At 36.4% G+C, this 14,249-nt stretch overlaps 1 protein-coding gene across 1 annotated transcript in view; it reads left to right on the forward strand.

Moving 5' to 3' along the window:
• The window catches only part of DOCK2 (dedicator of cytokinesis 2), a 205,208-nt gene that overhangs the window by 69,032 nt on the left and 121,927 nt on the right, over positions 1–14,249 (forward strand). The window contains exons 26-27 of the mRNA XM_075715815.1: positions 1,214–1,362; positions 9,186–9,281. Of these exons, the coding sequence (XP_075571930.1) occupies positions 1,214–1,362; positions 9,186–9,281 (245 nt within the window). The remainder of the gene's footprint in view (positions 1–1,213; positions 1,363–9,185; positions 9,282–14,249) is intronic.

Below are 14,249 nucleotides of genomic sequence, written 5' to 3' on the forward strand. Positions count from 1 at the left end.
CTAGCACCCTTATTCTGGAGGGATTCCAAGCCCCTGGCTTGTTTTAAATCACATGGGATACAGTTTCACCATGTCTTACACTCCACTTGTTTATCAGTGAGTATGCTGTATGTCTGGGTAAAGGTGTTCTAAGTCATTCTTAAAAGAAAAAATAAAAAGCCACAATTTTATTTTGGTTTGCAGTAATTAAGAAGTTTTCTAGTTTTGTTCTATTATTTTTTCAGAAACTGTGATATGTGCTATTGATAGAAAATGGTATCCAATTGGTGATATAAATATTTTTCCAAAGAGTTCAGACAGACAAGAATTTTAAGCAATAAGAAATCAGTTGAGTGGAAACAAGTAAGAACTTCAGCTCACTGTCTGTGACCTAGAATGCTACTGTAGTTCTATACAAATTTTATTCTGAGGTGGAGCCTTTGAAGCTACATTTAGCTCTGTTTTCTTTCCAGGTTATTTTCATAAATATAACAAATCTTGAAGCATCTGCTCAGCATTATTCATGCTGTTGTGCTGTGCGGTAGTTATATAGCACTGTACCAGTAAGTTGCTACTTACATCACTCAGTGGCATGTACCAATTAAATTAGGAAAAAAAAAAAAAATCTTCTGTATCCTTTATTCCTAGGTAGACAGTGCCTTCATTGAAGTTATTTCAAATTTGTGCATCTTGTCCTCCCAACATTTCCCATAAGCACCTCTGTCTTAAAAAGTCAATGTATACATGAGATTGAAATGTAACTTAGTATTAGTATCAGCTTCCTTAGATTTAAATAAGGATGAATGTATGCATAGCTCTTGCTCTCATAGGCTTGGTAGGCCTTTCATTAGAGTCTTTTCCTTGTCTGCGTTCTTTTAGGTGTTCTTAGATGGTATGTTTCAAAATGATACACATAGAACAATTCTGTTGCTGTTTGTGTCTTATTTTCAGAAAGAATAATTTAGTAAGTATAGTATTATATATATAATATATATATAACTGAAACAAATTGGTTTTATTAGCAAGTTGTGTTTTTCATATGTGAGAAATACTGCTGACTTACTCTTAAACTTGTGTGATATTTCTGTATCCCTGAGGCATGACTGGAAAATCAACAATTCCATGCTGGAAGGGACTGCAGCTGTTAAAGTGTATTGTGTTTGTTCGGAGGAGGATTTATTTGCAAGTAGTATTTGATTTATATTTGTTCTTAAGATAACTTGCTTTCTTGCAGAATGCAGGGACATTCTGCTTCCTGTGATTACAAAAGAGCTGAAAGAATTACTGGAACAGAAGGATGATCAGCAGCTCCAGGTCCAAGAGAAGAAGTACTGTGTTGAATTACTCAATAGCATCCTGGAGGTTCTGAGCTGTCAAGACCCTGTAAGTATTGATGATGATGTAGATGGCCCAAGTCTGTAGTAAGCCTGAAGCTGATTAGGTAGTAAATTATTGATGCTGATGAATCTCATTTAAATTTTTAATACAAGTCAGTGGCAAATTGAACTTTTCTCCTATTTTTCATAAACTTAAGTTAAAGGGCAGCTGGGGTATTAAAGGTGAAGTACTGAAATCTGTGCTATCTTTTTTTTTTATTTCTGTCCTGGTTTCGGCTGGGATAGAGTTAATTTTCTTCCTAGTAGCAGGCATAGTGCTGTGTTTTGGATTTAGTAGGAGAAGAATGTTGATAACACACTCATGTCCATATTTCTTCTGTTTTTCCATCTCAGTAGAGAAATCTCATTTTGGATTAGTATTTAAAACTTTTTGTAAACTTAACTTTCATATTTTTGCATTGGATTTATTCTGGGAAAATCACAAGTAGAATATACACAAAGGACAGAAAGGAAGGAAGCAATAGTAGTTGTTCTGTGTTTTGTGTGGTCAAAATTTATATTGTGAGGTGATCTTTGAAGTTGTTACAGAATTTTTGAAGAATGTATTTTCTTTGTGAAAGAAAAAGATACTGTGGTATTACCAGCTCTGCTCTACTGTTTTGCCCTATGTTGTTTGGCAAGTGGGAACATGTGAGTTATCAGATCCTTGTGTTCAAACACTGTTTTCTTCAGCTGCTGTCTAGCTGCTCAGTTATGCAGGTAGCAAATACATTGTTAAGAACACTGGTTTATGGTAAGGACTTTATTTTTGTGAATAGACAGTCATTGTTAGGCATCTGGGTGAGGTGCTTATGTCTGATTCTTAAATTGCCTCTACAGCAAACAACTTTTGGACATAGATGACATTGTTTTGACTGAATCATATCTAATATTAGCTTGATAGCTTGAGTCTATGTGCTTTCAGCAGCTGTGAAATACAGTTAAAACTCAGAACTGTAAGTCGTTGATGAAGGTCGTGGTGAAATCTGTGACTTTTTGTTTCTTTTTTAATTAAAACCACTTCCCTTTACCTCCTTTACAACAATTTTGCATGCAATGTGACAGCCCTTCATAAGGTGACTTTGTCTCTAATCTAACGTGTATATCCTATTGTTTAATACTTACTGTATCAGAAAAAGTTTTTATTTATAGTGCTTACAAGATTAAAGGTAATGGTAAACTCTTTCTTTTGGAATCTAAAACAAAATCTTCGTTGAGTCTACAAGTGGAAGTGAGATATAGAATCTTTTCCCATTCTGTGCACAAAGTCAGTAAACGGCAGCAGCTGCATTTTAAGCTGTTGATTATATTAGCAAACAAGTCTGGAATCATTTTCAAATTGTACAGAAATTTGTAAAGCATTTGCCTAACTTATGGCAGATTTTAAGACATTAGCAAAAGAGAATTTTGAAGGAATTCAGTCAGGGAGCCTGCATGTTTTTTTGAGGCCAGTTACCTTAACTTCTTCCACAGACAATTTTCAGTCAGAACAATGCACGATTATGAACTATGTGATTAAAAAAAAAAAAACAAACCACAAAACTTTATCCTTTCATGTGTGCTTTTTTTTGTGTGTGTCAGAGGGGGAACACAATTATAGAACTGGATGCAAAAGAGAGCAAGCATACTGGATCTTGTTGGTATAGAGTTCATTTTCTTTGTGGCAGCCCATATGGTGCTGTGTTTTAGATTTGTGACAAAAACAGCGTTGATAACACACCAATGAAAATTTTAGTTATTGCTGAACAGTGCTTGCACAGTGTCAAGGCCTTCTCTGTTTCTCACTCTGCCCCATGACAGGGAGTAGGCTAGAGCTGGGCAAGAGTTTGCGAGGGGACACAGCTGGGACAGCTGAAACACATTGACTGAAGAAGTATCTCCAAATGGATATCTCAAGAACATGTTGTGTAATATTATAATTCTGAAGGAGCCAATCAGTTAGTCCATGTTTGTCATTGTTCAAATAAATGGGCACTCTATCGTATTCTGAAGTGCATGGTTGACTCCGAGACAATGGAATTACTCTAATTTTTGTCCCAATGCTGTAGAAGTTTAAACAGAACATGAAAGCTGAATAAAACACTAACTGCTATTACCCTGCACAGATATTTTTAAACACAGTGAAATTTTGTTTGGTTTAGATTTTCTGTTAACTAATTTGTGTCTACCAATGTGTGCCATCCATCCCATCAATAAATCTGAAGGTATTTGAGTTCTGGGAGAGGATTTCCTGTTGCTGACCTGCATACCACGTATGAGCTCTGATTGTTTCATGCCTTGGTCACTTAGCAAATCCTTTTCAACAGTGAAGACAAGCATACATTTTTGATGACCATTAAATGGAATAATACAATTCATGTTTTCCAAGGGAGCATTTACAGATGGTACAAGTTGTTAATTTAGCTTCTGAAAAGTCTTGCTTAACCAAATGGACTGCAGCCAAATGATGAGTTTTCCAGGTGTCACTAAAAAACATGTCATCCTTGTGAAGTGAAACATGATCTAAGAAAATGCATGTTACAATGGGTTGCTAGACTGTCTTCTGAAGCTGTAAACAGTTAAAATAAAAGCTGAAATCTTGTGTGTAGGCTATGTGAAAACCCTGTTTTTCTTAAGTTAGCAATGTCAGTATTGAATGCTTAATTGTTTCTTAGATTATTAAGAAGAAAAGTAGTCTCAGTTTCATAAGAAACCATTTTAATTCATTTGCTAACATTTCCCTGAAAATTCAAAGGCTTAGCAGAAAATAACCTTTGCATGCTTGAGCGTATGTTACATTTTTTTCCAGGAAAGTTATGTTATATGCTACTTGTGAATGCAGAATAGAGCTCACCTTTAATAACAGAGTCATGGCTAAATGTTAAAACCATTATGTAATGTCATGAACTGTTACTAATAATGGTATAGCATGTACTGAAATGTGGAAGGAAGTAAAGCTAGATTATAAGAGTCTTCATCTTTGAATTAAAAAAAAAAAAAAAAAGGCAAACTAATGAGCAAGTGACTTCCTTGCGCCCAAGGAAAGTGTGTGAAGTGCTACTATGTAGTTTACAATTTTTGGCTGTTGATTTTTTTAAATTATAGTGGTAATCAATATTACAAGAATAGCTATGATTAATGAAAACATCTTGAATTGTAACAGAGGACAAATATTTCTTCCAGTACTGCAGATGACAATTCCAGCTTTTCATCTCTGTTTGGTGTGGTAGCTCCATGGACAGAGTTCTAACCAGAAAGCTATTTAAGCGTTGCAGTTACTGCAGTGAGACATAATATCTTTCCTGGATGAAAATACTCTCTGTAAACTACATGCCGTGAATTTTAGTGCTTTTACAGACTATTGTCAGAAGGTAGCCACTGTTATAGCAGGTAGCTTTGCATAGCTTCAAATGAATATTAAGAAGTATCACCAAAAAAAATCTCTACCAAGTTTACTTCGCTTAATGTGGCTTCCCCTTTAATGGTGCTTTTTTTGCCTTGGCTGTGTAGGATGTTTTGGTAATGTCTGCATTGCAAGGAATGTGTCACAACACCAGTATACCGCTAGATTCTTGTGGTTTGTTGTGGGGCTCCTGATGAATCTGTTGTACATGGCTTGGGGAGTTTACACTGAGTAAGATATTGTCTGATACTGTGGTTCAAACATCTCCATTATGCATATGGCTCAGCTTTCTGAAGGCAAGCAGTTTAGAAACATGCTGGGGGACCTTATATTGGTGTGACTGAAACATTGTTCAAGAAGCTAATGTCTTCATTTCTAGCACTGTCAAGGTGCTTCTAGCTTATCTGGAATTAATCTAGTTAGTGTGCAACAAAACCACTCAGAAGTAGTACATGGTAAATGGATGTAATCAAGGGATTTGCCTCAAAATTGTTCTGAACCAAATTGCTGATATAGGCATAGACATATAACTTTAAGGGGCTTGATTGGGGCGTTGGTTGACAGCTGGCTGAATATGAGCCAGCAGTGTGCCCAGGTGGACAAGAAGGCCAACAGCCTCCTGGCTTGTATCAGAAATAATGTGGCCAGCAGGACTAGGGAAGTGATTGTCCTTGGCACTGGTGAGGCCGCACCTGGAATACTGTGTCCAGTTTTGGGCCCCTCAATACAAGAAGGACATTGACGTGCTGCAGCATGTCCAGAGAAGGGCAACGAAGCTGGTGAAGGGTCTAGAGCACAAGTCTTATGAGGAGTGGCTGAGGGAACTGGGGTTGTTTAGCCTGGAGAAGAGGAGGCTGAGGGGAGACCTTATCGCTCTCTACAGCTACCTGAAAGGAGGTTGTAGTGAGGTGGGTGTTGGTCTCTTCTCCCAAGTAAATAGTGATAGGATGAAAGGAAATGGCCTCCAGTTGAGCCAGGGGAGGTTTAGCTTGGATATTAGGAAAAATTTCTTCATGGAAAGGGTAGTCAAGCATTGGAACAGGCTGCCCAGAGAGGTGGTGGAGTCACCACCCCTGGAGGTATTTAAAAGGCATGCAGATGTGGTGCTTAGGGACATGGTTTAGTGGTGGACTTGGCAGTACCAGGTTAACGGTTAGACTTGATGATCCTAAGGGTCTTTTCCAACCTAAACGATTCTATGATTTATGCTTAAGATAAAGGTGTACATAATTGCTGGATTTAATTTTTGTACTTATGGGGAGGAAGTTATACAAATAATGCAGTTTCTCAATTTTATGTTTGTATTTTCCAATTGATGTAAATAAGAAATGAAGAATTCAGGGGCAGGGTGTATAATTGTATAAATGTGTTGTTCTCTAGGTTGCTTCACCTTTCCTCTACTGCTGTGTTAACTGGAAGCTTGATAAAATTACATATTTTATGGCAGGTGGCTTGCCATAGGTCTTCTGCTGTCCTAGGATGCATTCTTTCAACAGTCATGAATGCTTGTTTGAAACAAAATGCTAAGTTTTGACTGGTACCCCAATGCACAAGGGTAACAAATGTTCTACACATCAAAGCAAACCTTGAAATTATTTAATGAATGCAATACTCTGGAATAAGAGATGGCAAATTGCTTTTGGACAGAAGTGCACAATCATAAAATATATTGCTATAGTCAAAGTTCAAGAAGAATATACAAAAAAGGTTTGAAAACAAAACAGAACAGCTGCCTAGACCTCTGTAAATAAAACAAAATTCATCAAGGGTATAATCTGAAGATGTTTCAAAAACTTGCCCAGAGTGTTTAGCTAAAGATAATTATTTCCTGAAAGTTATGTTTGAATTACAGTAATGCTAGTGAGTATGGAAAGCATTCAAGTTCAGAGAACAAATAGGAAGCCTTTCACAAAACCACAAAATCCTGCTGAAAGAAGGAAGCATCTGTAGCAGGCAGATGGTTTTCACTGTAAGGCTACCAAACAGTTCCATGTCTGTGTACTCAGTATTGCTGTTTCCTCCTTTTTTCACTGTGGAAGCTGTATTTGTTAAGTAGAGTATGTCTAAACTCTGATAAAGACAATACTTGTGGAATATATATTTTTTTTTTTCAGTAGTTTTCACTAGTGTTTCCCGTAGAAGAGTAGGATTTTCAAATGTGAAGACAGTGGATAAGAGATAGCTCTTCTGTGTGTTTTCTAGTTCAAGAAATTATGCTATTTCAAGCACCTTGGTGGCATTTTTCTTTCCTATCGCTGGCTCATCTTTTTTTAACATCTTTTTTTGTCCCCTTGTTTTCCTTTTTCTGGCTTCTTGTGAGATGCAATCCCTCTCTCTATTTCTTTCCTATCATGCTCTGCCCCTTGTTCTCAGTTTCAAGCAGGGTGCAGTAACTATTATATTATTTGGTGAAAGAGTAGTGAAGAATTTGTGAATCCAGTTAAATGCATCTGTAATGCATTAGTACGGTCATGGAAAGAGAAATACTTGAGATGGTAAGAGTGTCTTGTGCAGCCTCTTAGTCCAATAAAATTTATACTGTTTTACAAAGAATGTTTCAAATGGTGTCTTGCTTTCTAACTGTATAATAAAACACCCCTAAATGAAAAGCTTGTGAAGATACTCTGGTGCCAAGGGCTGCCACTGTTCAACAATCCAGTGGCAAGTCTAGATCTTCCTTTTTCTACTGTGAGGTCAACTGTGCCAGTACATTCATTAGGAGGACTAACATATGCTGCTTCTGCAGCATAGAGGCCAAAAGATTCTGGTTGTTGCTTTTTGAAAAGTGTCTTTCTGATTACAGCTTTGCATAAGCCTGAAGAATTTGCTTTGCTGTGTGACAAAAAGCAGTTATGTTTTACTGTGGAAGAAAGTGCAATTTTATCTTGGAGGTTTTTCAGGTGATTTAAAAAAAAAAAAAAGAGAGAGAGAAAAAATAGACACAAGAAGAGTATTTGTTTAATGAAAGTTGATATGGGGAGGGTTTTTTTTTATTTCAGTGCATTTAAAATACAAAGAGCCAATGCAATGTATAGTTTTCATATTATTTGATTGGTATAAACCTTAAAGCTCACAGTACGCATATTGGGAAGCAGAGGAGATGGAAGAGAAAGTGGCTTTGTGAAAGCACTCCAACAAATGTGTCTTCTGTGCAGCAACTGTCAGGTGTAGTCTTTTTATAAATATGGGACTGTACCAGAGAAATTTATATTAAAGAAAGAAAACAAAAACCACAAACAAATTATTCTGTGAATATATTGTTCATTTGTAGAACATAGTAACTTTTGAAATGCTGTGACAGGCAAGATCATTTTAAGCTTGCATGTGTCATAGTCGGAGGAGGCAATAGGACTAAATGGTAATAGTAAATAAATGGCTAAATATGAGGAAGGTCTCTGTTGCAAGGGATGCTGGCCTGATCCAGGTTAATAAAAACAGGAGAGAGAAAGGAGACAATGTTGAAAGTCTCAGAGGCAAAACAGAGTTAGAAGCAGTTTCTCCTGGGGTGGCATTACAGCTCAGCCTCCTAAAATATTAAGAAATCACCATGGCTTCTGTGATTGTGGTGATCTTTCCATGTTACTTATGATGTTAAAGAGGTGCCTTGTTTGGTGTAAGCTAATTTTTTTTTCTATTAGAAATTTGTTTAGACTTTTTCTTTCTTTGATTGTTGCATGCTAGTTTCCAAAGTTGTCTAGTGATCAAAGTAAGGTCAGTGAAACTGGTGAATATAAGGTTACAACCTTCCTCTCAGTGTTTTAAAATAAATAATCAAATGTCCTTTTGCAGGCAACATGGCAGAGGTATGTATCATTTGATGTGAATATTTGCCATTGGGCTGCAACGATCACTCAAAACTTGGTGCTGAGAGGTGGTGGGTCTCTAGTGTAGTCTCAGTCAGCCAAACTGACCAGTACGTTGGCAATGGGACCAAAGAGCAGACCATCTTCAGTTTGTACCCTCACAGCGCTGCGAAGTGAAATGAAGATAACTTTCTCCCTTAATAGTTACATACTTTGTGACTGCAATCAAAGAATATTACTGAGCTCCAGACTACCCTGAGCGCCATTGACAGATGTGGAGAACTATGATAAAATTTGGCTCCATGATCTGTTACCAGAGTGTTGCTATTAAGTTATAAGCTACTCAGTTACTGGGAAAACACGAGCACCTTGAGTGAGGGATAGGAAGTGACTTTGTGAAACAAAAAACAGTTATGTGATAGGTAGGGCTAAAATTGGACTGTGCCACTTGAAATGAGTATTCCACTGAAATTGCTGAACTAAGGAGGAGCATGAGCAAGAAGAATTAGTGTCATTCTTTCAGTAGGGTGGTTATATTACATGACTTGAACTGTCAACAAGGGAATAATTGGTTCGTTCTTTTACAAGAGATATGGATTTAATACCCAAACTGTTGTATTTTTTTCTTTTTTTTTTCATTTACAGGCATCAACTTATCACCATATTCAAGAAATAATGGTACAGTTATTACGCACAGTGAACAGAACCGTTATTACAATGGGACGAGATGATCCCTTAATTGTGAGTAGTATTTTAATGTATTTTTAATGTTTTGAAAGTCATTTTATCGTTATCCTGAAAAAATGCAAATATAGAATTTGCAGAGTCCTTGTTTGTGGACGTTTTTAGATTTATAATAAAAGGTCTAAAGCTTTACTCTTTTTTCATTCAACTGTGCCACCGTAGTGTCTTTTGAAGAGTAGCTGAATACTGCAAGATTTGTCCATTCTTTAAAAAAACTGAACACTAAATCTAAAGTTAATTGCTGTTTGCAAAAAGAAGAATGTTTTATAAACCTGCATAAAGGGCACACTTTAACACATTGAAAATAGTGTTACTACTAATCTAAAGTGGAAGTACCTGAGTAAAACTAAAAAAAAAAAAAAAACAACAAAAAAACCCCAAACTATTCTGAATAGCTTATATAAATAATTGGAGGATGCTCTGTTTCTCCCAATTTTTCCATGTGCTTTACTTTTTGGTGGGTTAGAGTTGCTATGGAAGAGCTGCCATTCCTGGCCCTGTTTCTGGTTGGGAAAGATGATGCCCTATGCACACAGGGAAAATATCTGGGGATGCGCTGGCATGGAGCACTCACCTGAGATTTTTGTGGAGGTTCCATGGTTTAAGAGTTATATTCAAGGACAGATTCTGCAATTCATTCAGATTTAAGTGTGTACCTCCTCAGTACTCCTCTTGATTTAGACTATTTGTGAGAATGCAAGACAGTTGTGTTTTTTGCAGGAATTATGGAACTTGCCCTTCAGACTGTGCACTTAAAAGAAGATGTATATTAATTGTTAGTCTTTAGAGATTTACATTATTCTGCAAAGTCGTGAGCAGCATTTACTTGATTGTTTTGGCCACAAGAGGTACATTGCATGTCTTTTAAAATGTACTTTGTTTCCTTGTTCATTTCTGTTGGAAAACCAAAATAACAGTTTTGGATCGTTGCCCATCAGACCATGTGTGTCTCTTAATGATTACTCTCCTAATAACTGAGTTTTTCAGAGGAGATATTTGCCAATGGTTGCTTCAAACTCCCTGGTGGTAGATCTGCAAGTTTCAGAAATCACCTCATTAGACTGCTTATCAGAACTCCAGTCTGCTGTTGTTCTGTGTGTAACCCTCTGGTGTGTATGCATGGTCATGACAGGAAGAGGTTTTGAATGAAGACCCAGTGAACCTTTCAGTTCTCTACAGTGTTTGTACATGTTTTCTGTACTTGCAAAGAAAGCACCATATGAGTGTCACGGATGATATAATCAATCTATTAAGCAGCATTTCTGGATACCATAAACAGTAAATGAAGAAGCAAAATGAAACTGGTAACCCTGCAAAAAGGATCCTTATCATTAGGAAACATTAGGAAATCATTAGGAAGCAAGCTGGTTACATTCAACTGAAATGGCTTGGAAAATCTGTTTGGTGGTTTTTGGTTTGGTTGGTTTGTTGTTTTTTTTTTTTTTTGTGTCTCATCTACTGTAGTTTGTTCAGCTGTTTTTACCTAAAAAGATCAAATTCAGTGTGAATTTTGAAATGCAGATGTCTGAATGCTAATAATGCTCATAAGCACCTATGCAGATGTGTATTTTTGGCATTTTAGAGTTTATTCCAAAGCAGAATTCCAGTAAATTAAAAACAGTTTTTTAGAGCTCATGCAAGATCTCTCAATCAAGTAGTCTTTTACGTGTGACATGTGAAGTAATTGTTTGTAATGAAAAAAATAGGGTTTTGTATTCAGAAAAAACTGGCAAAATCAGCTCGTTTCATGATCTGTGTACTACCTTCAGTTCACTCGGTTAATTTGCAGGTTTGCTTTAAAAGTTCTTGAGAGGGCCAAACTAGTTGAAAGCCTGAATGCTTAATCTTTTAAAAATCAAGCAGACATAAGGAATTAGTGCCTTCTGCAGAATGCTTAGGTGAGCTAAAGTTGCTAAAAGTATGGTGAAGTCTGAAAGTACAGGTGGGACATATGGAATACCTGCAGTCAGACTATGTAGCTGATGTTATGTGGATATGAGTAACACTTCAAATTGGGCTACATCTATTACCTACTTCCAGGAGAACAGAAGGTTACTCTTTAGATTCTTAAATCTGTTACTGTGTTTCTGAATATCACAAGTATTTTTATTGTCTTTTGCTGTGTAATTTTCTAGAATTTGAAAATGGTGTGAAAATCAATGCTAATACTATGTTATACTAGAAAAACCCAATGATTACATTTTACAAGACCTGTAATTCCTTCCACCTGATAGAGTACTGGATTTTATTTACCTGAGGTTTTTTTGCTTTCTAGCAAGAATAAGCAGGTTAATTTTCATATTCAGGTGTCCTTTTCATAATCTTCTAGCTTGTTGGCAGACAAGGAGTTAAAAGGATTTTAGTTTACAGTTGCCTTTATCTTTTCTTGCTACTGTGCCAGTTGAATCTAAGGGAAGGTGCTGCCTTGTGCTCAGCTGGTAACAGCATGCTGTGAGCTTTGTTCATGTAATTACTGGAAAGAGTCAGGCTGAGAAGGTGTTTGTGATGGAAAAGTAATTTGGCTCTTTGCAACTACTGCAGAGGAGACTTACTTAAATGCCACTCTTGCCTTCATTGTGATGTTTTGGCAGTTGAAGACTTTAACAGCTGCTTGGTTATTTTCACTATTAAAAAAAAAAAAAAGCCTTGACTGTAGTTTTGGAAGTGCTTCTAAACTTGTAATAAATAGGGACAAGTTTATTGTCTAAAATTGGCAATTCAAGCTTCATCTTGAATATTTTATGAAATTTAGACGTTCAGTTAAAGGGCATCATGACGCAGTGAAGTCCTACTAGAATAATTATAGAAGTAAAATGTGCAGAAGCATGTAGAATACAGAAGTACTTTTTTTTGGTATTGGCTTTGTTAGGTAAAGAAAGATATGATAAATCCACCATATACATTTTAAAGGTTTCCTTTGGTACTCCCAAACTTGATTTTGTTCACAATATCAGTTTAGCATGATGAAAAGAGTGTAGTTATGCTACACAGAAAAGTTTTTAGACAATATTTATATAAGATACTGTACAAATAAAGAATTTGCTGAAAAGAAAACAGTGTGCTCTGTTAAACAAAGCTACTCTGGATAGCATACTTTTGCAAAAAACAATACTCTCTGGGGAAATAATGACCAGAGAAACCATTTTACAGAGCTGCCATGGTTGGCGAATATGATAGATATTATATATAAAAATATATAATATAATATATCATATCATATATATAATATAATATATGATATATATTTTATGTATATGATATATATGATATTGGTGGATGAAAAGCTGGACATGAGCCAACAATGTGTACTTGCAGCCCAGAAAGCCAACCGTATCCTGTGCTGCATCAAAAGAAGCGTGGCCAGCAGGTTGAGGGGGAGGTGATTCTGCCCCTCTACTCTGCTCTGGTGAGACCTCACCTGCAGTACTGCATCCAGCTCTGGGGCCCTCAGCACAAGAAGGACATGGACCTGCTGGAGAGGGTCCAGAGGAGGGCCACAAAAATGATCTGAGGGCTGGAGCACCTCTCCTATGAGGACAGGCTGAGAGAGTTGGGGTTGTTCAGCCTGGAGAAGAGAAGGCTGCAGGGAGACCTTATTGCGGCCTTCCAGTACTTAAAGGGGGCCTATAGGAAAGATGGGGAGAATCTTTTTAGCAGGGCCTGTTGTGACAGGACAAGGAATAATGGATTTAAACTAAAGAATAGATTTAGACAGGATATAAGGAAGAAATTTTTTACAGTGAGGGTGGTGAAGGTTGCCACACTGGCACAGGTTGCCCAGAGAGGTGGTAGAGGCCCCATCCCTGGCAACATTCAAGGTCAGGTTGGATGGGGCTCTGAGCAACCTGATCTGGTTAAAGCTGTCCCTGCTCCCTGCAGGGGGGTTGGGCTAGATGACCTCTAAAGGTCCCTTCCAACCCAAAGCATTCTACAATTTTGTGATATATTCAAATATAGACATGGTCAAGCCAAAAGTCACAGCATTTTATTCAGTATTCCAATTCAAATTGAAATCCTTTCTCTACCTAGAAAAGCTGCAGAATGATTCCTTGAAAGACCTATTTATTAATTTCCCATTAATTTTCCTTTTCCAAAGAACAATTGTTCACTTCCTTTGTAATCTAAATGTTACTTGTTATTGACTTCTGAAACCTAATAAAAATATCTCATTTTATTGCAAAAGATAACATCACATTTAAAGAACCTAGAAATTTACAAAACATACATTAGATAATACATTTCACTAGGAAGATGTTTTGTATCTAAGCTAGCATAATTACGAAGTATTGTGGCTTTTTCAAAAGAGCTATAGTGCACAAAACTATAAAAAGCCCTACATGAACTGCTGTTACATGACAGAGAAAAATCAGTATTTCATTCATACATTCTGAATTTTTAAAGAAAATTAGGTTGACTCCATAAAACAGCAATTTCAAATACAGCATTTTTGGAATATGACATGTTCTGTGCAATGTTTTACAAATAGCATATTGTAGTTGTCATTTAAATATGTCTTTCAGAGAAGCCTACAATATTTTGTTTGCAAGTGCTGTCAAGTAGCTGTGGGTTTGGGGTTTTCGTTGTTGGTTTGTGGGGTTTTTTTTTTAAATTTTATTTAGGAGCATGTTTGTATGTATTTCTAACTTTTATTTCCCACTCTGGGAGCTGGTTTTAGGCATTACACCATAATGTTCTAAATCAGAGAAATTTTTATAGCCAGTACCTTCTAACAATCTACTAACTTCTATTGCTTTTCCAGTCTTGACATCAGAAATTGCATAGTGTGTATCTGGTAATTTTTTTATTTCCTATATGAATTAATAATTATTTATGGAAATATTTAAAAAATATTAAATAATAAAACATAAAGCAATGCTTACATATTATATTTTCACATAGTTTGGATTCTCCAATTATGTGTTACAAAGCTATTCATTTTTAGGTATTTTGTGTTGTTAGGATATA

The sequence above is a fragment of the Pelecanus crispus genome, chromosome 8, assembly GCF_030463565.1.
Source record: "Pelecanus crispus isolate bPelCri1 chromosome 8, bPelCri1.pri, whole genome shotgun sequence".
Taxonomy (NCBI): Eukaryota; Metazoa; Chordata; class Aves; order Pelecaniformes; family Pelecanidae; genus Pelecanus; species Pelecanus crispus.